This window comes from Colletes gigas, unplaced genomic scaffold, assembly GCF_013123115.1.
Source record: "Colletes gigas isolate AHSC1104 unplaced genomic scaffold, ASM1312311v1 Colletes_gigas_Sc00044, whole genome shotgun sequence".
Taxonomy (NCBI): Eukaryota; Metazoa; Arthropoda; class Insecta; order Hymenoptera; family Colletidae; genus Colletes; species Colletes gigas.
This window is the reverse complement of record NW_025106673.1, coordinates 745,697-760,443: the sequence shown is the minus strand read 5'-3', so window position 1 is coordinate 760,443 and position 14,747 is coordinate 745,697. Positions and strand designations below refer to the sequence as shown.

At 37.9% G+C, this 14,747-nt stretch overlaps 1 protein-coding gene across 3 annotated transcripts in view; it reads left to right on the top strand.

Moving 5' to 3' along the window:
- Positions 1–14,747, top strand: part of LOC122403139 (zinc finger CCCH domain-containing protein 13-like) — a 67,152-nt gene that overhangs the window by 28,156 nt on the left and 24,249 nt on the right. For 2 of the 3 annotated variants that reach the window (XM_043406491.1, XM_043406490.1), the window contains exon 1: positions 12,373–12,668. In XM_043406491.1, coding sequence (XP_043262426.1) covers positions 12,440–12,668 — 229 coding nt within the window. In that variant the 5' untranslated portion in view covers positions 12,373–12,439. Of the gene's footprint in view, positions 1–12,372; positions 12,669–14,747 lie in introns of those variants that run through there. The other variant, XM_043406492.1, reaches the window with a different exon arrangement.

Below are 14,747 nucleotides of genomic sequence, written 5' to 3'. Positions count from 1 at the left end.
CGTGCTCTTAACGCGCGTACGATTCCGGACCGGTACCCGGTTAGGCACGTCGAAGATTTTGCCCAGTCGTTGCGCGGAAAAACAATTTTTTCTACAATAGATTTAGTCAGGGCATATAACCAAATTCCGGTAGCAATAGAAGACATCCCGAAAACGGCAATTACGACTCCCTTCGGGTTATTCGAATTCCCATTCATGACCTTCGGTCTCCGTAACGCGGTTCAGACCTTCCAGAGTTTCATCGACGAGGTATTGCGGGGGCTAGACTTTTGTTACGCATACATCGATGACATTTTAGTCGCAAGCAGTTCAGAATCGGAGCATTTACGCCATCTAGAAATTTTATTTAATCGCCTTAAGCAATATAGTATAGTTGTAAATTCTAGGAAATGCGTTTTCGGGGAACGCGAAGTTAAATTCCTCGGGTATATTGTATCAAAGGAAGGCTCCAGCCCGTGTACGGAAAAAATTAAAACAATTAAAGACTTTCCCGAACCGGTAACTGCAAAACAGTTACGCCGTTTCCTGGGTATGATAAACTTCTACCGACGTTTCATACCCAGGGCGGCCCAGGCCCAGGCACCATTGAATGACCTCCTGGTCAATAACATTAAAGGAAAGCAACCGATTGCATGGACACCTGAGGCCCGCGACGCGTTTCGCCAATGTAAGGAAGACCTGTCGCAGGCAACTTTGTTAACGCACCCCAAACAGAACGCACCCGTCGCTCTTACCTGCGACGCCTCGAATTTTATGGTCGGAGCCGCCCTGCATCAACGCATCGGTAGTGACTGGGAGCCACTTTCTTTCTTTTCGGCAAAACTTTCACCGTTAGAGCAAAACTATTCCGCATTCGACAGAGAATTATTAGCTATATATCGGTCGATAAAGCATTTCCGCCACCTTCTCGAAGGCAGACATTTTGTAATTTTCACAGACCATAAACCCTTAATTTTTGCATTCTCTAGTAAGTCCGACAAGCATACACCAAAACAAATCAGACACCTAACTTTCATCAGCGAATTTACAACAGATATACAACACATTTCCGGCCGCGACAACGTTGTCGCGGATGCTCTGTCGCGAATAGAGACTATAGAAAAAAAATTAGATTTTGAAGCTCTGGTAACTGCACAGTCGCTCGATCCCGAATTACGAGCTTTGATGCAGGGTGAATCAGGCCTGACATTTAAACAGATGTCTGTTCCCGGTTCGAGCGCGAAAATTTATTGCGACATTTCAACAAACTCCGTACGACCCTTCCTCACAGCCCCTTTTAGACGGGCTGCGTTCGACGCACTGCATGGGCTCGCGCACCCAGGCATTAACGCGACGGTCAAATGCGTAACACAGCGTTACGTCTGGCCGTCAATAAAAGCCGATTGTCGGGAATGGACCCGCGCGTGCATTCCGTGTCAGCGGAATAAGATAAGCAAGCATGTATCCGCGCCGCTCGGATCGTTTCCTCGCCCGTCAGAACGTTTTGAGCACGTGCATCTGGACATTGTCGTTTTACCGGCTTCCGAAGGGTACCGGTATTGTCTAACGTGCGTAGACCGCTTTACGCGATGGCCTGAGGCCATACCCTTGCGCGACCAAGAAGCCGCTACCGTCGCAAGGGCCTTTTACGAAGGCTGGATTTGCCGTTTCGGAGCCCCCGTACGCGTGACCACAGACCAAGGGCGACAATTCGAGTCGTACCTATTTAAGGAAGTAAATTCCTTGATAGGTTCGACTCACTTACACACCACGGCGTACCATCCAGCAGCCAATGGCATGGTGGAACGATTCCACCGCCAACTAAAGGCAGCGATCCGATGCCACCAAAACAATCGATGGACAGAGGTGCTTCCGACCATCCTGTTGGGCATACGCGCAGCATGGAAGGAAGATTTAAAAACAACGTCCGGAGATTTAGTGTACGGCGAGCCTTTACGCCTGCCAGGCGAATTTTTGTCGCCGTCAACGAATAGTCGCAGCACCACCGTGTTTGCTAAAGAGTTGCGACACCATTTCCGAAACATCGGACCGACTGCAGGATCGCGACATGGCAACTCGCAAATTTTCGTATTTAAAGACTTAGCTCAGTGTAAACACGTTTTTCTGCGGCGAGACTCGGCGAAAGCCATGTTACAGGCTCCGTACGATGGCCCATACGAGGTCGTAGGTAGATCAGATAAGGTCGTAACAATTAAGATAGGTAGTAAGAATAGTGTAGTTTCTATCAATAGAGTTAAGCCAGCATACACGATAGAGGAAGAAATTGCGACACCACCGGACCAGCCGCAGGTAATACCCGTGCGGGTCTCGACGCCTCCCATCACCGAGACAGCACCGCGCGCAGCACAAAGTCCAGTAATAATCATACAACCTTCGCTGCTACCTGTGCCAGTGCCGAGCGCAGCACCTGGTACCACGCGGTCCGGTAGGCGAGTGCGATTCCCAGACAGGTATCAAGCGGGATTCTCGTAATGTAGGTTAAATACTAGCGGGGGGGTGATGTAGCGACTTTGTCGCCACTACGCCTCCGCCGAAAACAGTAATTTTTAGTGTCCTTTGTAAGGGCTTGTACGGGCCCAGTCAGGGTCGATGGGCGCACATGGCGACCACCGGTGCAAGCCTGGGTTTTTCCAGCGGCCAGGAAACTCATCGACGCTGGCCACGCGGCCGAAACATTGTTCCCGCCAAATTCGGCGTCGTTTTTGTGAGAGCCGGAGATACGCTCTGTCCTTTTCCTAGACCAGGTATAAAACTCCGGTAGGACGGAGGGCAAAAGACAGTCTGTACTTGAACATCATCGCGTGCTTCGCACCTCACCTACGCGGTTCTCTAAATCACGTTTCGTTGTACCAAAATCCGAATAAAAACACTTGTACTCCCACAATCAAAGAGTGGGTGGATTGAGTTATCATTACAATCCTTTCCTGTACAGATCCCCCCACACTAGAATACCACATTTAATTAAGTCCATATTCTTGTGTCATTCCTCGAAAACTTTTTAAAGTATTGTTTTTTTTCAATAATTTGCCTCTCAATGATAAATGAATCAAATAAAGCATAACGATTGATTTAATATATCTGAAAGGTATAAATATTGATATTACAACTCATTTCAAAGTTATAAAATATATAAGAATAGTTTCTGAAAACCAGTAGAACAATGAAGCTCTAGACTAGAGTACATCTCTAAATAATTAAAATGTAACTTTTTTTATGAAGTTTGAGCTTCTCTACCACTCCTGTGAAAAATGAAAAGTACACACTTCTACACACCCTGTACAGAATACATCAAGAACTCTCAGCGTTCCGTCTCCTGTCTAAATATACACGGTTTACCATAAAATTGCCAACGAAGGCGTAACAAGTAAGACGTAACAATGCCTCGAGAGACGTATAAAAAGAAGCGTCGCGTATCCATGTAAGTAGAGACGCGTGAGAATTTCCCTCGTTTCATCTTGCGTATCGTACACGATCCATCGCAGGAGGCGATACTGAATTATCGCGGTAGCTCTCTTTTTCAGGATCGAACTTAATTGGCCGGTGCCTTGACCTCGCCGGATTTGTAGCTGTTATGGACTTCGGAGAGTGATTGTAAATCGCGGCTTCGCTGAAACGAACCTACCGCGTACCTCGATAACCGTACGCTAGAAACGAACGCCAATAAGGTTACCTAACGTTAATCTGACTCTGCGAGATTGGCTGCGGGAAATTCTGCTTTCGCGAGAAACTAAATAGCCACGCTGGGAAAAACGCCTCTATGGAATGTCCGAGCGTGACGATCGGAATCTACTTCGGGCGCATTGATAAGCTCGCGGCTGACTTCCATCAGCTTTTTCTACCATCTCCGCCGGTCGAAACGAACCGATTCGAGTTTCCGGTGAACGCGAGCTTCGTTTGTTCGAGTGGACAGAACGAGATCGGCCGGCCAGCTAATTCTCACGGTCCAATTCTGGCTAATTGTTTTCGCGATTTGAAAGAAAAACGAACGTCGAAGCTGGTGAGTGGAAAGAATCGGAAAAAAGACGGAAGCACGCGGATCGATACGTAATCCGAATCGTTCGATGAACACTGTAATCCCTCGTCGACTTGTCTTTGTTGCTGCTATCTTATCCGAGTTGGTTGTCGATAATGCGACGACGTTAAGCTGCGTCCCCACTGGATCGGCACGGCTCGGCATTTGCCGATAGCTGCGTCCCCACTGGGTCGGCACGGCTCGGCATTTGCCGATCGGCACAGCGTTCGGCAAAAGGCGGCACGGCCGTGCCACTGCTATGCACCGCGGCAAAGCCATTTCAGTACACAAAAAATGTACAGTGACGACGAAGTAATAACTGGTGCTGCTGCAGTTATAGTAATAGCAAATGCAAAAAAAATGCCTAAAAAACGAAGATTTTGGATGCGTCCGAGTTTACGTAGCAGAAGAATATACAGGGTGTTCGGCCACCTCTAGCAAAAATTTTAATGAGCGATAGTAGAGGCCAAAATAAGACGAAAATCAAGAATACTAATTTGTTGATGGAAGCTTTGTTAAAAAGTTATTAACAATTAAATTCAAAAATTTCAAATCGTTCTGGAAAAATTATTTTCGGTTGCGGGGGTCAACTACAATCATTTTTGGTGAGTACACATACCTCCGAAATCCTATCTACTTTCGAGAAAAAAAATCGAGTAGGTGCTGAAATTTTTCGGCGAAAAAAAATTTTTCAAATCGTTCTAAAAAAATTATTTTCGGTTGCGGGGATCAATTACAATCATTTTTATCATTACACATACCTCCAAAATCGTACGCACTTTCGAGAAAAAAATTCCTTACTGAAAATCCAATTAGGTGTCTAAATTTTTCAACGGAGAAAAAAAATTGCAAATCGTTGTGTATAGCCATAAAACAGCTGTCAAACACGCGCGGCCACTCGTCGCGTCCTAATCCGGAGTCCCGTTTTTTCTTCGATAAATTAACGTAGCCTTCGACTTGGGGAGAAAACCTCGGGCACCCTCGTTCTGGGGGTGACCTGGAAGTCTTCCTCCACCACGTTCAGGTATGAGGAAAGAGTTTTCCTCCCAAACGGGGTGTGAAAATGGGTCCTCCTTCCCTTAGTCGATGACCAATCGGTCGAGCTAAAAGTTAATACCAAATTCGGTTGACACCCCCAAAATCGCGTATCGGAGGAAGAAACGGGCTCCGGAAACATCGACTATGCAAAAATATGGGCACGAGGAAAAAATCTTTCGCCTATGACCATATTTGGTTACAAGACGGGGCTTTATGGCCCTGCCTGGGCCTTTCAGAACTGGAGGTAGCAATCGTCGCGCTGTGAAATTTTCCGTTCGATCGCGAAAGAATACCAATTTGTTGATGGAGGCTTTGTTAAAAAGTTATTAACGTTTAAAGTTCCTGTATCTTTGTATCTCGATGATGGTTTTGGAACGAAATTGACATGAAACTTTCGTGCTCTCGTGTCTTGGCACGATCTCTTTTGATGGTTACCGACATCGTGCCGATCGACTCGTCGGCATGCCGGTCGGCTTTTCAAGCCATGCTATCCAAGACGATGCAGTGTTTGGCTTTGCCGAGAAGTACTTAGGGTGCCGATCGGCCGTGCTCGATGACAGATGCGGACGCAGTGTAGACGCAATTCTCGGCTTTTGCCGATCGGCCGTGCCGAACGGCAAAAGCCGACCCAGTGGGGACGCGGCTTTAGGCGTACGAACAACAAGCACGAGGAAATGAAAGCTCACCGCGACTGCCTGTTCTGCATTTGAAGGCTATCAGGTTTCGCAACTACATCTTCGGTGGAGTGTTTATCTGAAAAATCGCAGCTATCTCGTCCGGATGAAACGAACTGAAAGTTGAAGAAAATATTCCGGTTTTCCAGATCTAGATACGATTAAATCGGAATAGTTTCAAGTTTATCTAAATCTATTTTACAAACATATCTACACAAATGAATAAATTGATCATATAGAATGATTTTCAAATGAATCGTATTGTGAATCTTTCACGTACCTCTTTCGTTACTGGATTAAATAAAATAAAATTTAATAACAACATTTTACGGTCAACTTTGAATACCAAATAATTCTTATTTCTCTTATGTAATTCAAAATACAAAATGATTGGAATAAAGAGCTGAAATCCACAATACCTCCACATCTACAATTTAAAGAATAATGTTATCAAAAAAATTATTTAAAATAATCTCTTAAGACAGGATCAAGTTGTTATCTCAAGAATTATAACCGTCTATACAAGGATATCGATAACGATACTCCAACATATAAAATGTCCAATAACAAAATTATTATGAATCACCTAATCCTTCATTGATGCAAATTTTCATCCAATAGAATGCAGTTCCAATAGCATCAATATTACTTTTGTTCAAATAATTTGAAACATTCTAAATTATTACAATTTAACTTTTTGTTTAAACAAACTAAACATTTTCAAAAACTGTAACTTGCAATCAATAGTTCCTACTGAGTCACTATAATAACCTATAGGGATTAATATGTACTCTATTTTAGGTATTTCCCCGCGAAACAGTTCTAGAAGCACTGATGAAAATTACTACAATTAAATTCAACAAAACTATGCATTTAATAATAATAATAATAACAGATTTCACAGGACTAAAAGGACTTTCAAGAATAAAAAGCTTGACGTTGCTTTTCTTGCGAAAACTTTTACATTTTTAAATGTAAATGTAAATTTTCATTGTGATGCAAAATGACGTGAATGCTATAACATTCATAAGCCACATCATTATGCATTCGATTCTAAACAGTTTTTATTTTTTTAAATTATTATGCACTAATGTAATAGCTAACTGGTTCATTCAATATTTTCATTTTATTTGTCTTTGTGTATTTAAAAATTTCTTTTGGCTAGGACATTGCGTAAATTAAGTAGAATTGTAACACTTGACGTAAAGCACCTGTTCATTTTTGCAGCTCATTAAAATTTGTAGTATCCACAAACGTGTTTACGTGTACATAAAAGCGTGCCTACGTATGACAACCGCTGCAAATCCATTCGAATGATAGATGTGACTACAAACAACTAAAGAAAAATATTTCCTTATTCACCACATAAACACAAAATAAAAAAATGTATATGGACTAACTTTACCAAAATTCGATGATTTTTAGATAATAAAATAATGTCCATCGATCTACAAAATATAAAGCCATAGTAAGATATCAAAATGGGAGGTACATTCGTGATTTATTTCTTTTAAAGAAAAATAAAAGGTATAACCGAATAAGCATGGTAAAAGTGTCCCCAAACTAAATTCCACTTATGAGCCGAATATTAATTCATTATTCCTACTATTAGGGTAGTTACAAGGCAAAACATAAGTTACTGTTTAAGCTCCGTTTCTTTTGTTATATCGAATAAAAAATATAGACATTCTATCTAAAGGCATACACGTTTCTGAATTTTTACAGAATTTTTGGTTACAAAACGAAATTTTAAACAATTAAATAGTTTAACAATGTCAATTTTGTATTGAAATGTAATTTGTTTAGATTTTTTAAAATAGTGGAACATAATTAAAAAAATTAAAATATGTTATTTGTTTAGATTATTGTCTTAAACATTCGATTAACTATATTTATATTATTATAGTTTTAGCAGATTGTTATGATTCGTAATACATAATTTCTTCAGATTTTTTGGAAAGGTAAAGGGAATTTGGGATTGCCTATTACTGATGCCAATCATCATTTTTTACGCATCAAAGGTAATATATTAATTGAATTGACTCATTTCTACATATGAAAATATTTGAAATTGTATATAACACTCATTTAATGAACAAAATATTTCTATCATATGAATGATAGGAAATATCGTTTTTTAATCTTTTTGACTATGATAAACCTTTTCAAAAAATCTGAACAAATTGTACATTACTAATCATAAGAATTTCCTAAAACAGTAATGATATAAGCATGGTCAACCGTATATTTAAGACAATAATCTAAACAAATAAGGATTTTAATTTGTTTAATTATGTTAAAAGTTACACATTATCGTAATTAAAATAATAATAGTAAGACTCAAAAACGGCAAAAATATAAACGTGGTCACATGATAACGTCAATATAAAATCAGCATCTTTATTTTTTTTTAGTTGTCTAAAATTCCATTTTGCAACTAAAAATACTGAAAAATTCAGGAACATATACGCTTTCAGTTAGATAGTCTATAATTTTTTTCATAATTTTTTATTCGATACAATAAAAGAAATGGAGCTTAAACTGTAAATTATGTTTTGCCTTATAACTACCCTAGTAGTAAGGGTAGCGAGTTAATAGTCGACAGAAAAATTTTTCTTTGTGGGGCTTATCTACTGAAATGTCCAAAATTGAATTTAATTTGGAGATACTTTTACCATGCTTATTCGGCTATACGTAAGATACGAAGATATGACAATTACAAATAAGTCGATCCAATGCAAAATGGGCAAGTAACCCAATACAATTGACAACGTTGATTCTGGAGATGTAAGAGAAACAATAGAGATACAGAATATGATGCGTTTAAGAAATCGAATAGATGGAACGACTGGTCGCGCTAGCGTCGCTTCCGGTGACCTTTAGAGCGCTCAGGATGACCGTTACGCGTGTCGTAACGTAACGTAGTGTACCGTAAGGTAACGTTACGAGTGTCGCGTTCCATATGCGACTCGATATAAAAGGGGAATCCTCCATCGGAGAAAACATCTTTGCCTCTCGTTGCGAAGACAACGTACCGCTATGCGACAATTTATTCCAGCAAAAAACGACGCGATTCGACAAGCTATTCCAACGACGATGGCATTTTACGACGCCTCCGCGGATTATTGGAAGGCAGTAATAACCCTCCCAGTGTCAATAACTGGGACACCCTTTTGCATATTTTGCAAAAAATTTGGTCATTTTTTATTTAAATTGGATCCTCATTTTTTAGTTGATTATTGGTTTCAAAATAAACATTTATAGGAAAACATTTGAGTATGGAGAATTCTGATATATTTATACATTAATTTCTTGAATGAAATCAAAATTTTATTACTAAAAGTTTTGAAGGTCTAGTTAAGTTTTAAATGTATTTAGAATTTACAAATCTGCTTCGCTTATTTCACTACACATAAGAGCAAAAACAAAGAAAATAATAGTTGTTTTTTTATATTTATATTCTTGTTTGATAAATGATGTATCCATGTACCCGTATAACGAAAGTTGTAATTAGATCTATTATAAACAGTTGCGTAAGAACATTTTACCAGTAAATTATGTAGAACATAAAATTCTTGAGTACAATTGTTTATTTGCTTTCAACAGAAAAGAAATTTTTAGACTTTGTAAATCAATTTATATTCTGTTAGTAAATTGGTCGTTGGAAATTCCCTGGCAGAACTGTCATGACACGTATAACACAATCTTAACTTTCTTTTTTTCACTTGCACCTCTTATCGCTAAAAAAAATAATGAATTTCATGATAAAAAAAAATGTAGACTTTATATAATTATATATTTCAAACAAAATATATTTCTTTCGCGTTGTTCTAGTTCTGACGATAACTACACTCGTATCTATTTTTGATTGTTCTATTTCAGGTTAAAATTAAAAACGATAAACTGCGGGAAACATTCAATAATTTAATTATATTATTGTATTTGATACTGATAATTGCATGAAAATATGTTATTTTGAAAAATAATTGAATACTTTACTATTATTTTAAAAATTGCTTAAAATCGAAGCTCCCAGGCTCCTTCTAAATGATTTTTAATACCGGATAAAGTTCAAGAAGACACTTTTAACCAACTTTTCGGGTCACTGTTCCACTGTGAGCCGGTGTTCTGTTGTTTTCGGATGGATCCAAGCGCCCAGAATTTCCCAACGCGCTTGAGAACTCGCCTATTCGTTGTGACACGAGCAAGGAAAGCAATAACGAAACTTGTGTAACACGAACGGCACAATTCTCCGCAGACCGGCATCCTCCGCCTTTTCCCCGTCGCTTTTACAACGAACGATCGCGAGCCGTCTGCGAACTGGAGCGCGATACGGCGCTTAATTAACGCGAAAATATGCCGTGGCCCGAGAGCGATCGGTCCGAGTGATCTACATTTTTTAACGGAAATCGAGACGGTTCATAGAAAATTACGCGCCATCGATATGTTCGAGTTTCGTGAAATTTCTAGAAAGAGCACAAATCAAACGGATCATTGAACTTCCAATGTCCCCGTGTAATTAATCTTGACGTCCTTAATCTTTTCGTCTCTAACGGGAAAGCACGGCCTATGAAATGTTAATTTTACAATACCGTTGGAATTTTTTGACTCAAAAATAGCAGGAAATTATTTTTGTTTTCTGTAGATTTACTGTAAAAAAATTGTACAGTCGAGTACAATCGATAAGCAAAATTCTTAACTGATTCAATAAAAATTTTAATTATAAATTAAACGTTACGAATAAATTGCTTGTATCGATTGCTTATTTTACACAAATATAATTTTGCTGGACTCTGTTAATCGACAAGTACATGAAAGACCCGATAGAAGCAGGAAGGAAAGGTGCAGACCAGAAAAGTAAACGAAGTTACGAACGTCCTCCAACATCTTCAATAAGAATGAAAGTTTTTGATGACCATCTACCTACATTGACTGGAATGCAATCACGTCGAAAAAATAATAGAAAGTCAGCTGATAAATGTTCTTTACGTGCAAACAATGCAAAGTTCCGCTGAATTTCGAATGTTTTGGTCCTTACATAAATGTCAGAAAAACTTATTTTTTATCAATTTCTAATTTGCTTTCCGTATTAATTTCTCTTACATTTCTTTGTGAATGTTTTCTCAGATAAAATACTATTGAGTTACAATATCCCAGGACTTTTCGGAACACCCAATTTTTGTATAGCTTTATAATTAATATTATCGATTGTAACGACCAAAATACGCAATCAAAGATTATTTTTTAAATCATACAGTCTAAAGTTGGGTTTACAGAGTTAATCAAATGGAATGGAACCAGAAAGAGATACCAACAAATTTCTAACACGTAACCAAAATCAATTCTACCCAAGGTCGCTTTCACCAGATTCCTTTTCGCCAAAGAACGTCGTCGAGTACCATGATTACACCTTGAAGGTCGTTAAAATATGTTCGGTTAATACATGGTGTTACTGCATGAATTCCGTCCGTCGATTAATCCTTGTACATCAGTGGTGCACAACCTTTTATGCTGAGAGATTAAATAAAATAAAATAACATTCTTTCGAAACTATCTTTCGAATAAAGTTGGAAATTAAATAATATAGATTCATTATTATAGATTGAATGGTTCAACATGTTCATGTAACATTGGGTCGATCAATCACAAAGTCAGAATTTGTTACAATTTTTACAAACCTAAACTAGAATTCATGGAATTTACTAAAAGAAATGTATACATGTATGTATGTACAAAGGTTTATTAAAACATCATGCCTTTTATTGGCTTCTTAAGACGGAAAACGCACGCAGACCGACTTTGAATATTAAATACAAGCTATTTAATATTTGACCTCGATAAAGTCACAAGTTTTAATGGTATTTAGATTTTCATTTTCTTTTCGTTTTGTTTTTATTCATACTCACGATTGAAAAATGTATCTGTATATTTTTGGTGTCTTATTTTCGTAAAATGTTATTTGATCAAAATTAAGAACGAAGCAAATCAAATTAAGTGAAATTGCCAATGATCACAGATCATCACAGATTTTCTTCGTTTTTAAATATGTTAGAAAGGACGATATTTTCAGTAAGTTTTTTAAGATATTTGCAACGAACTATTGCTGGATAAAGACCTAACTCAGACCTAATTGGTGACTGTTTTAACTGATTAAGTTTGAATTGCATTTGGGCTAAGATTTTTGCAAATATCTCGAAAACTAAAGCCGATCGAACTTTATCACGAACTTTATTTTCAAGGTGGATATTGTACACTACTAATGTGTACAAAGTAAATATCATCCTGTTTCTAAGAAATCTTTGGTGCAACTATTAAATAGTGTAACAAGTTTAACTAAAATTCTAAATATGCAATTCCGACCCAAATGGATATATAATAAATACTTCTCTTGCAAATTCAGTTGTATACAACGCGTGGAAATCTCATGTTCAAAACACCCAGTAGTAGTTCGACTATCTACAACCTGGAAAGAATTTTTTTTCCAAAGATGTTTGTAGAAGACACGTATGTATGTACCGGGTACCTCTGCACAATCATGCAGTCGGTTTTAGCAATTGATAGAAACGACGCGCGCAGCAGTGACGACACAAAGTCACACCCGGTATTACGTGATCATGCATTTATATAACACCCACATTATCCTTGCATTATATGGTTAGCAGTGGTGACAGCACAGAGAAAGTTCCTATCCGTTCCCATATGCTCGAGCGGCTGTATGGTCTACGCTCGACGCCTGAACTACGTGTTTCGATTATGCTCGACGCAGTTTGGTATCGTGCTTCGACGATATCTTTACGCGAATTTCCTTCGGGCTCTGGCCAATACTATCTACCTTAACTATAAAAATTATCCGAGAAAAACCATTATAAAAATGACGTTCGTGTCTGTTTGTTACAGCAGCGCCAACATGCGTGAGAAAAGGTGGCTTCTACTCGCTCTGTACGGTAAGTGAATCGAACTCTTCTTCTCTTCCATACCGAAACATATTCGACTTGCAAATTCAGTGAACGCCGACGGTGGAAAGAGGTCAATTTCCAACGTCGAACTACTCGTTTAAAATCTCGATCGAGTTTCTACGCGAGAAAAACTCCTCGACGTATCCTTTTGTATTTTTGGACTTTCCATATCCGGAGAGGAATGCCGAAGAACAGCGGTCGACCTTCCAATCTGAGAGTTTTGCATCGGCGCGTTCAAGGTTCGTTCACACCGACATTCCGCGAAACCCTCTTCAGTCAACGCAGTTATTCCCCGAATAGAATTTGATAGGACGTCAGTCAACACGAAGGATCGTACGTTTCGTATTCGTGACGCGAACCAAGGTACGCGTGACGCGCGAAACAGCTTTGCCAGAAAGATTCCACGGGAGAAAAGATGAACCTGTGGCGCATAACAAGTCCGACTCCTTTGTTCTATTGCGACGCGCGGCGGAAACCGACGGGCTCCAAAATCCTCGATCGAAATGTCGGGATCGATGTATTTGACTACCGGGGAATCTTCCATTTTTCTGTCATGCAGTGACAGTAATTCTGTCTGATTACTTTTAGTCTTTTTTGTTATTTTTTAACATGCTGAATTAGTCAACTACGTACATACGTACTTTTGAGTTTGAGTAATGGTGACAATTTTAAAAATGGTGTTAAATGTGTGGAAAAATAGGAAGTATCGATCACTTCATAATGGCTACTGGTGATCAATACTTTAAACTTATATAGGTGTTGTAATACTATTTATGACGGAAGAACCCTTATACTTGTAAAATTGCAAATAATGATATTTTAATTAACCCATTTGCAGGCAAGCCTAAATTATAAGAAATTATATGAACTTATTCCTACTACCATTTCTGTTTTGAGTGTTATTGTTTATCCAAGTTCTGTTATTTTTTGATAACTATATTTTGTCATAAATAATTGTCTACATGCTTAAAATTAAACACGAGAATACTCATGGTTGTCATTGGTTGGAACACTTTTATATTTATGTCTGTGGCTATAAAAAGTTGGCAAATTCAAAACGTTTTATATTATAACTAGACTGTGTATCTTTATGCAAATTCATATTTTTATCAATAGAATTAATGAAAAGGAAGCTTTGTAGAGGGTTGTCTCAATCCCTAAACATAATAATTCGTATCTTACTTTAAGTATTTCTTGTATTTTCGCATGTTAAATGCATTCTATAGTTTTTTGAGAATTAAAATTCTCCACAAATGTCTATTTAAGGTACCACGTGTATCCTCGTGATTGGCAGCGAATGGATTAAGAATGTTATAAAATGACAGGGACTATTGAATTATCGAATATTTCTATGTTTCACAGTATAATTTGAATAAATAAGACATCTTTAGATATGAAAAATTAGTATTTTGTGCTTTGGCTGAATTAATGTATGTGTCTCCATACAGCTTTAACATTCAAGTTCAGATTTAAACACAGCTATCTTATTGTTGAACCTCGACCTTTACTTTGTATAATGTTTGTCCTATTTTGTAAAATTTCTGTATTTGTTTTTCGAGTCTTAACGAATAAAATTAAGGGGGGAATCTTATGTAACAGGCGCTAAAATTAAAATTTCCTCTTTAGTTTTTTTTTTGTAAAGAATTACAAGTTCTATTGTACTCGACTTTTAGGAACATGAAGAGAGACCTTTAAACTATACGAAAATATTTTTTAGTTCATTTTTTATTAAATAGTAGTTAAGTCTTTTAATTCTATCCGACGATGTAATCATAGTTGATGCACAGCGTAGCATCAAAAAGCAACAAACGAAAAATTTTCTTAACGCTCGTTGGTTTCCACCGGTACTGAACTTACTTTAAACAAAAAATATGGAAAATTTAAAAAACTATACGCATAAGAAATAATTTTTTTTGGTATAAAAATTTGTTCCGGATAGGATTAAAAGACTTAACTAGTATTTAACATTAGGACTATCGACAATTATAGTATGTTTATTTGCACCAAAGGTATTAAAACGATAGACACGTGAAAAAAATGTACAATGCAATGGAAAGAAGTGTTTAT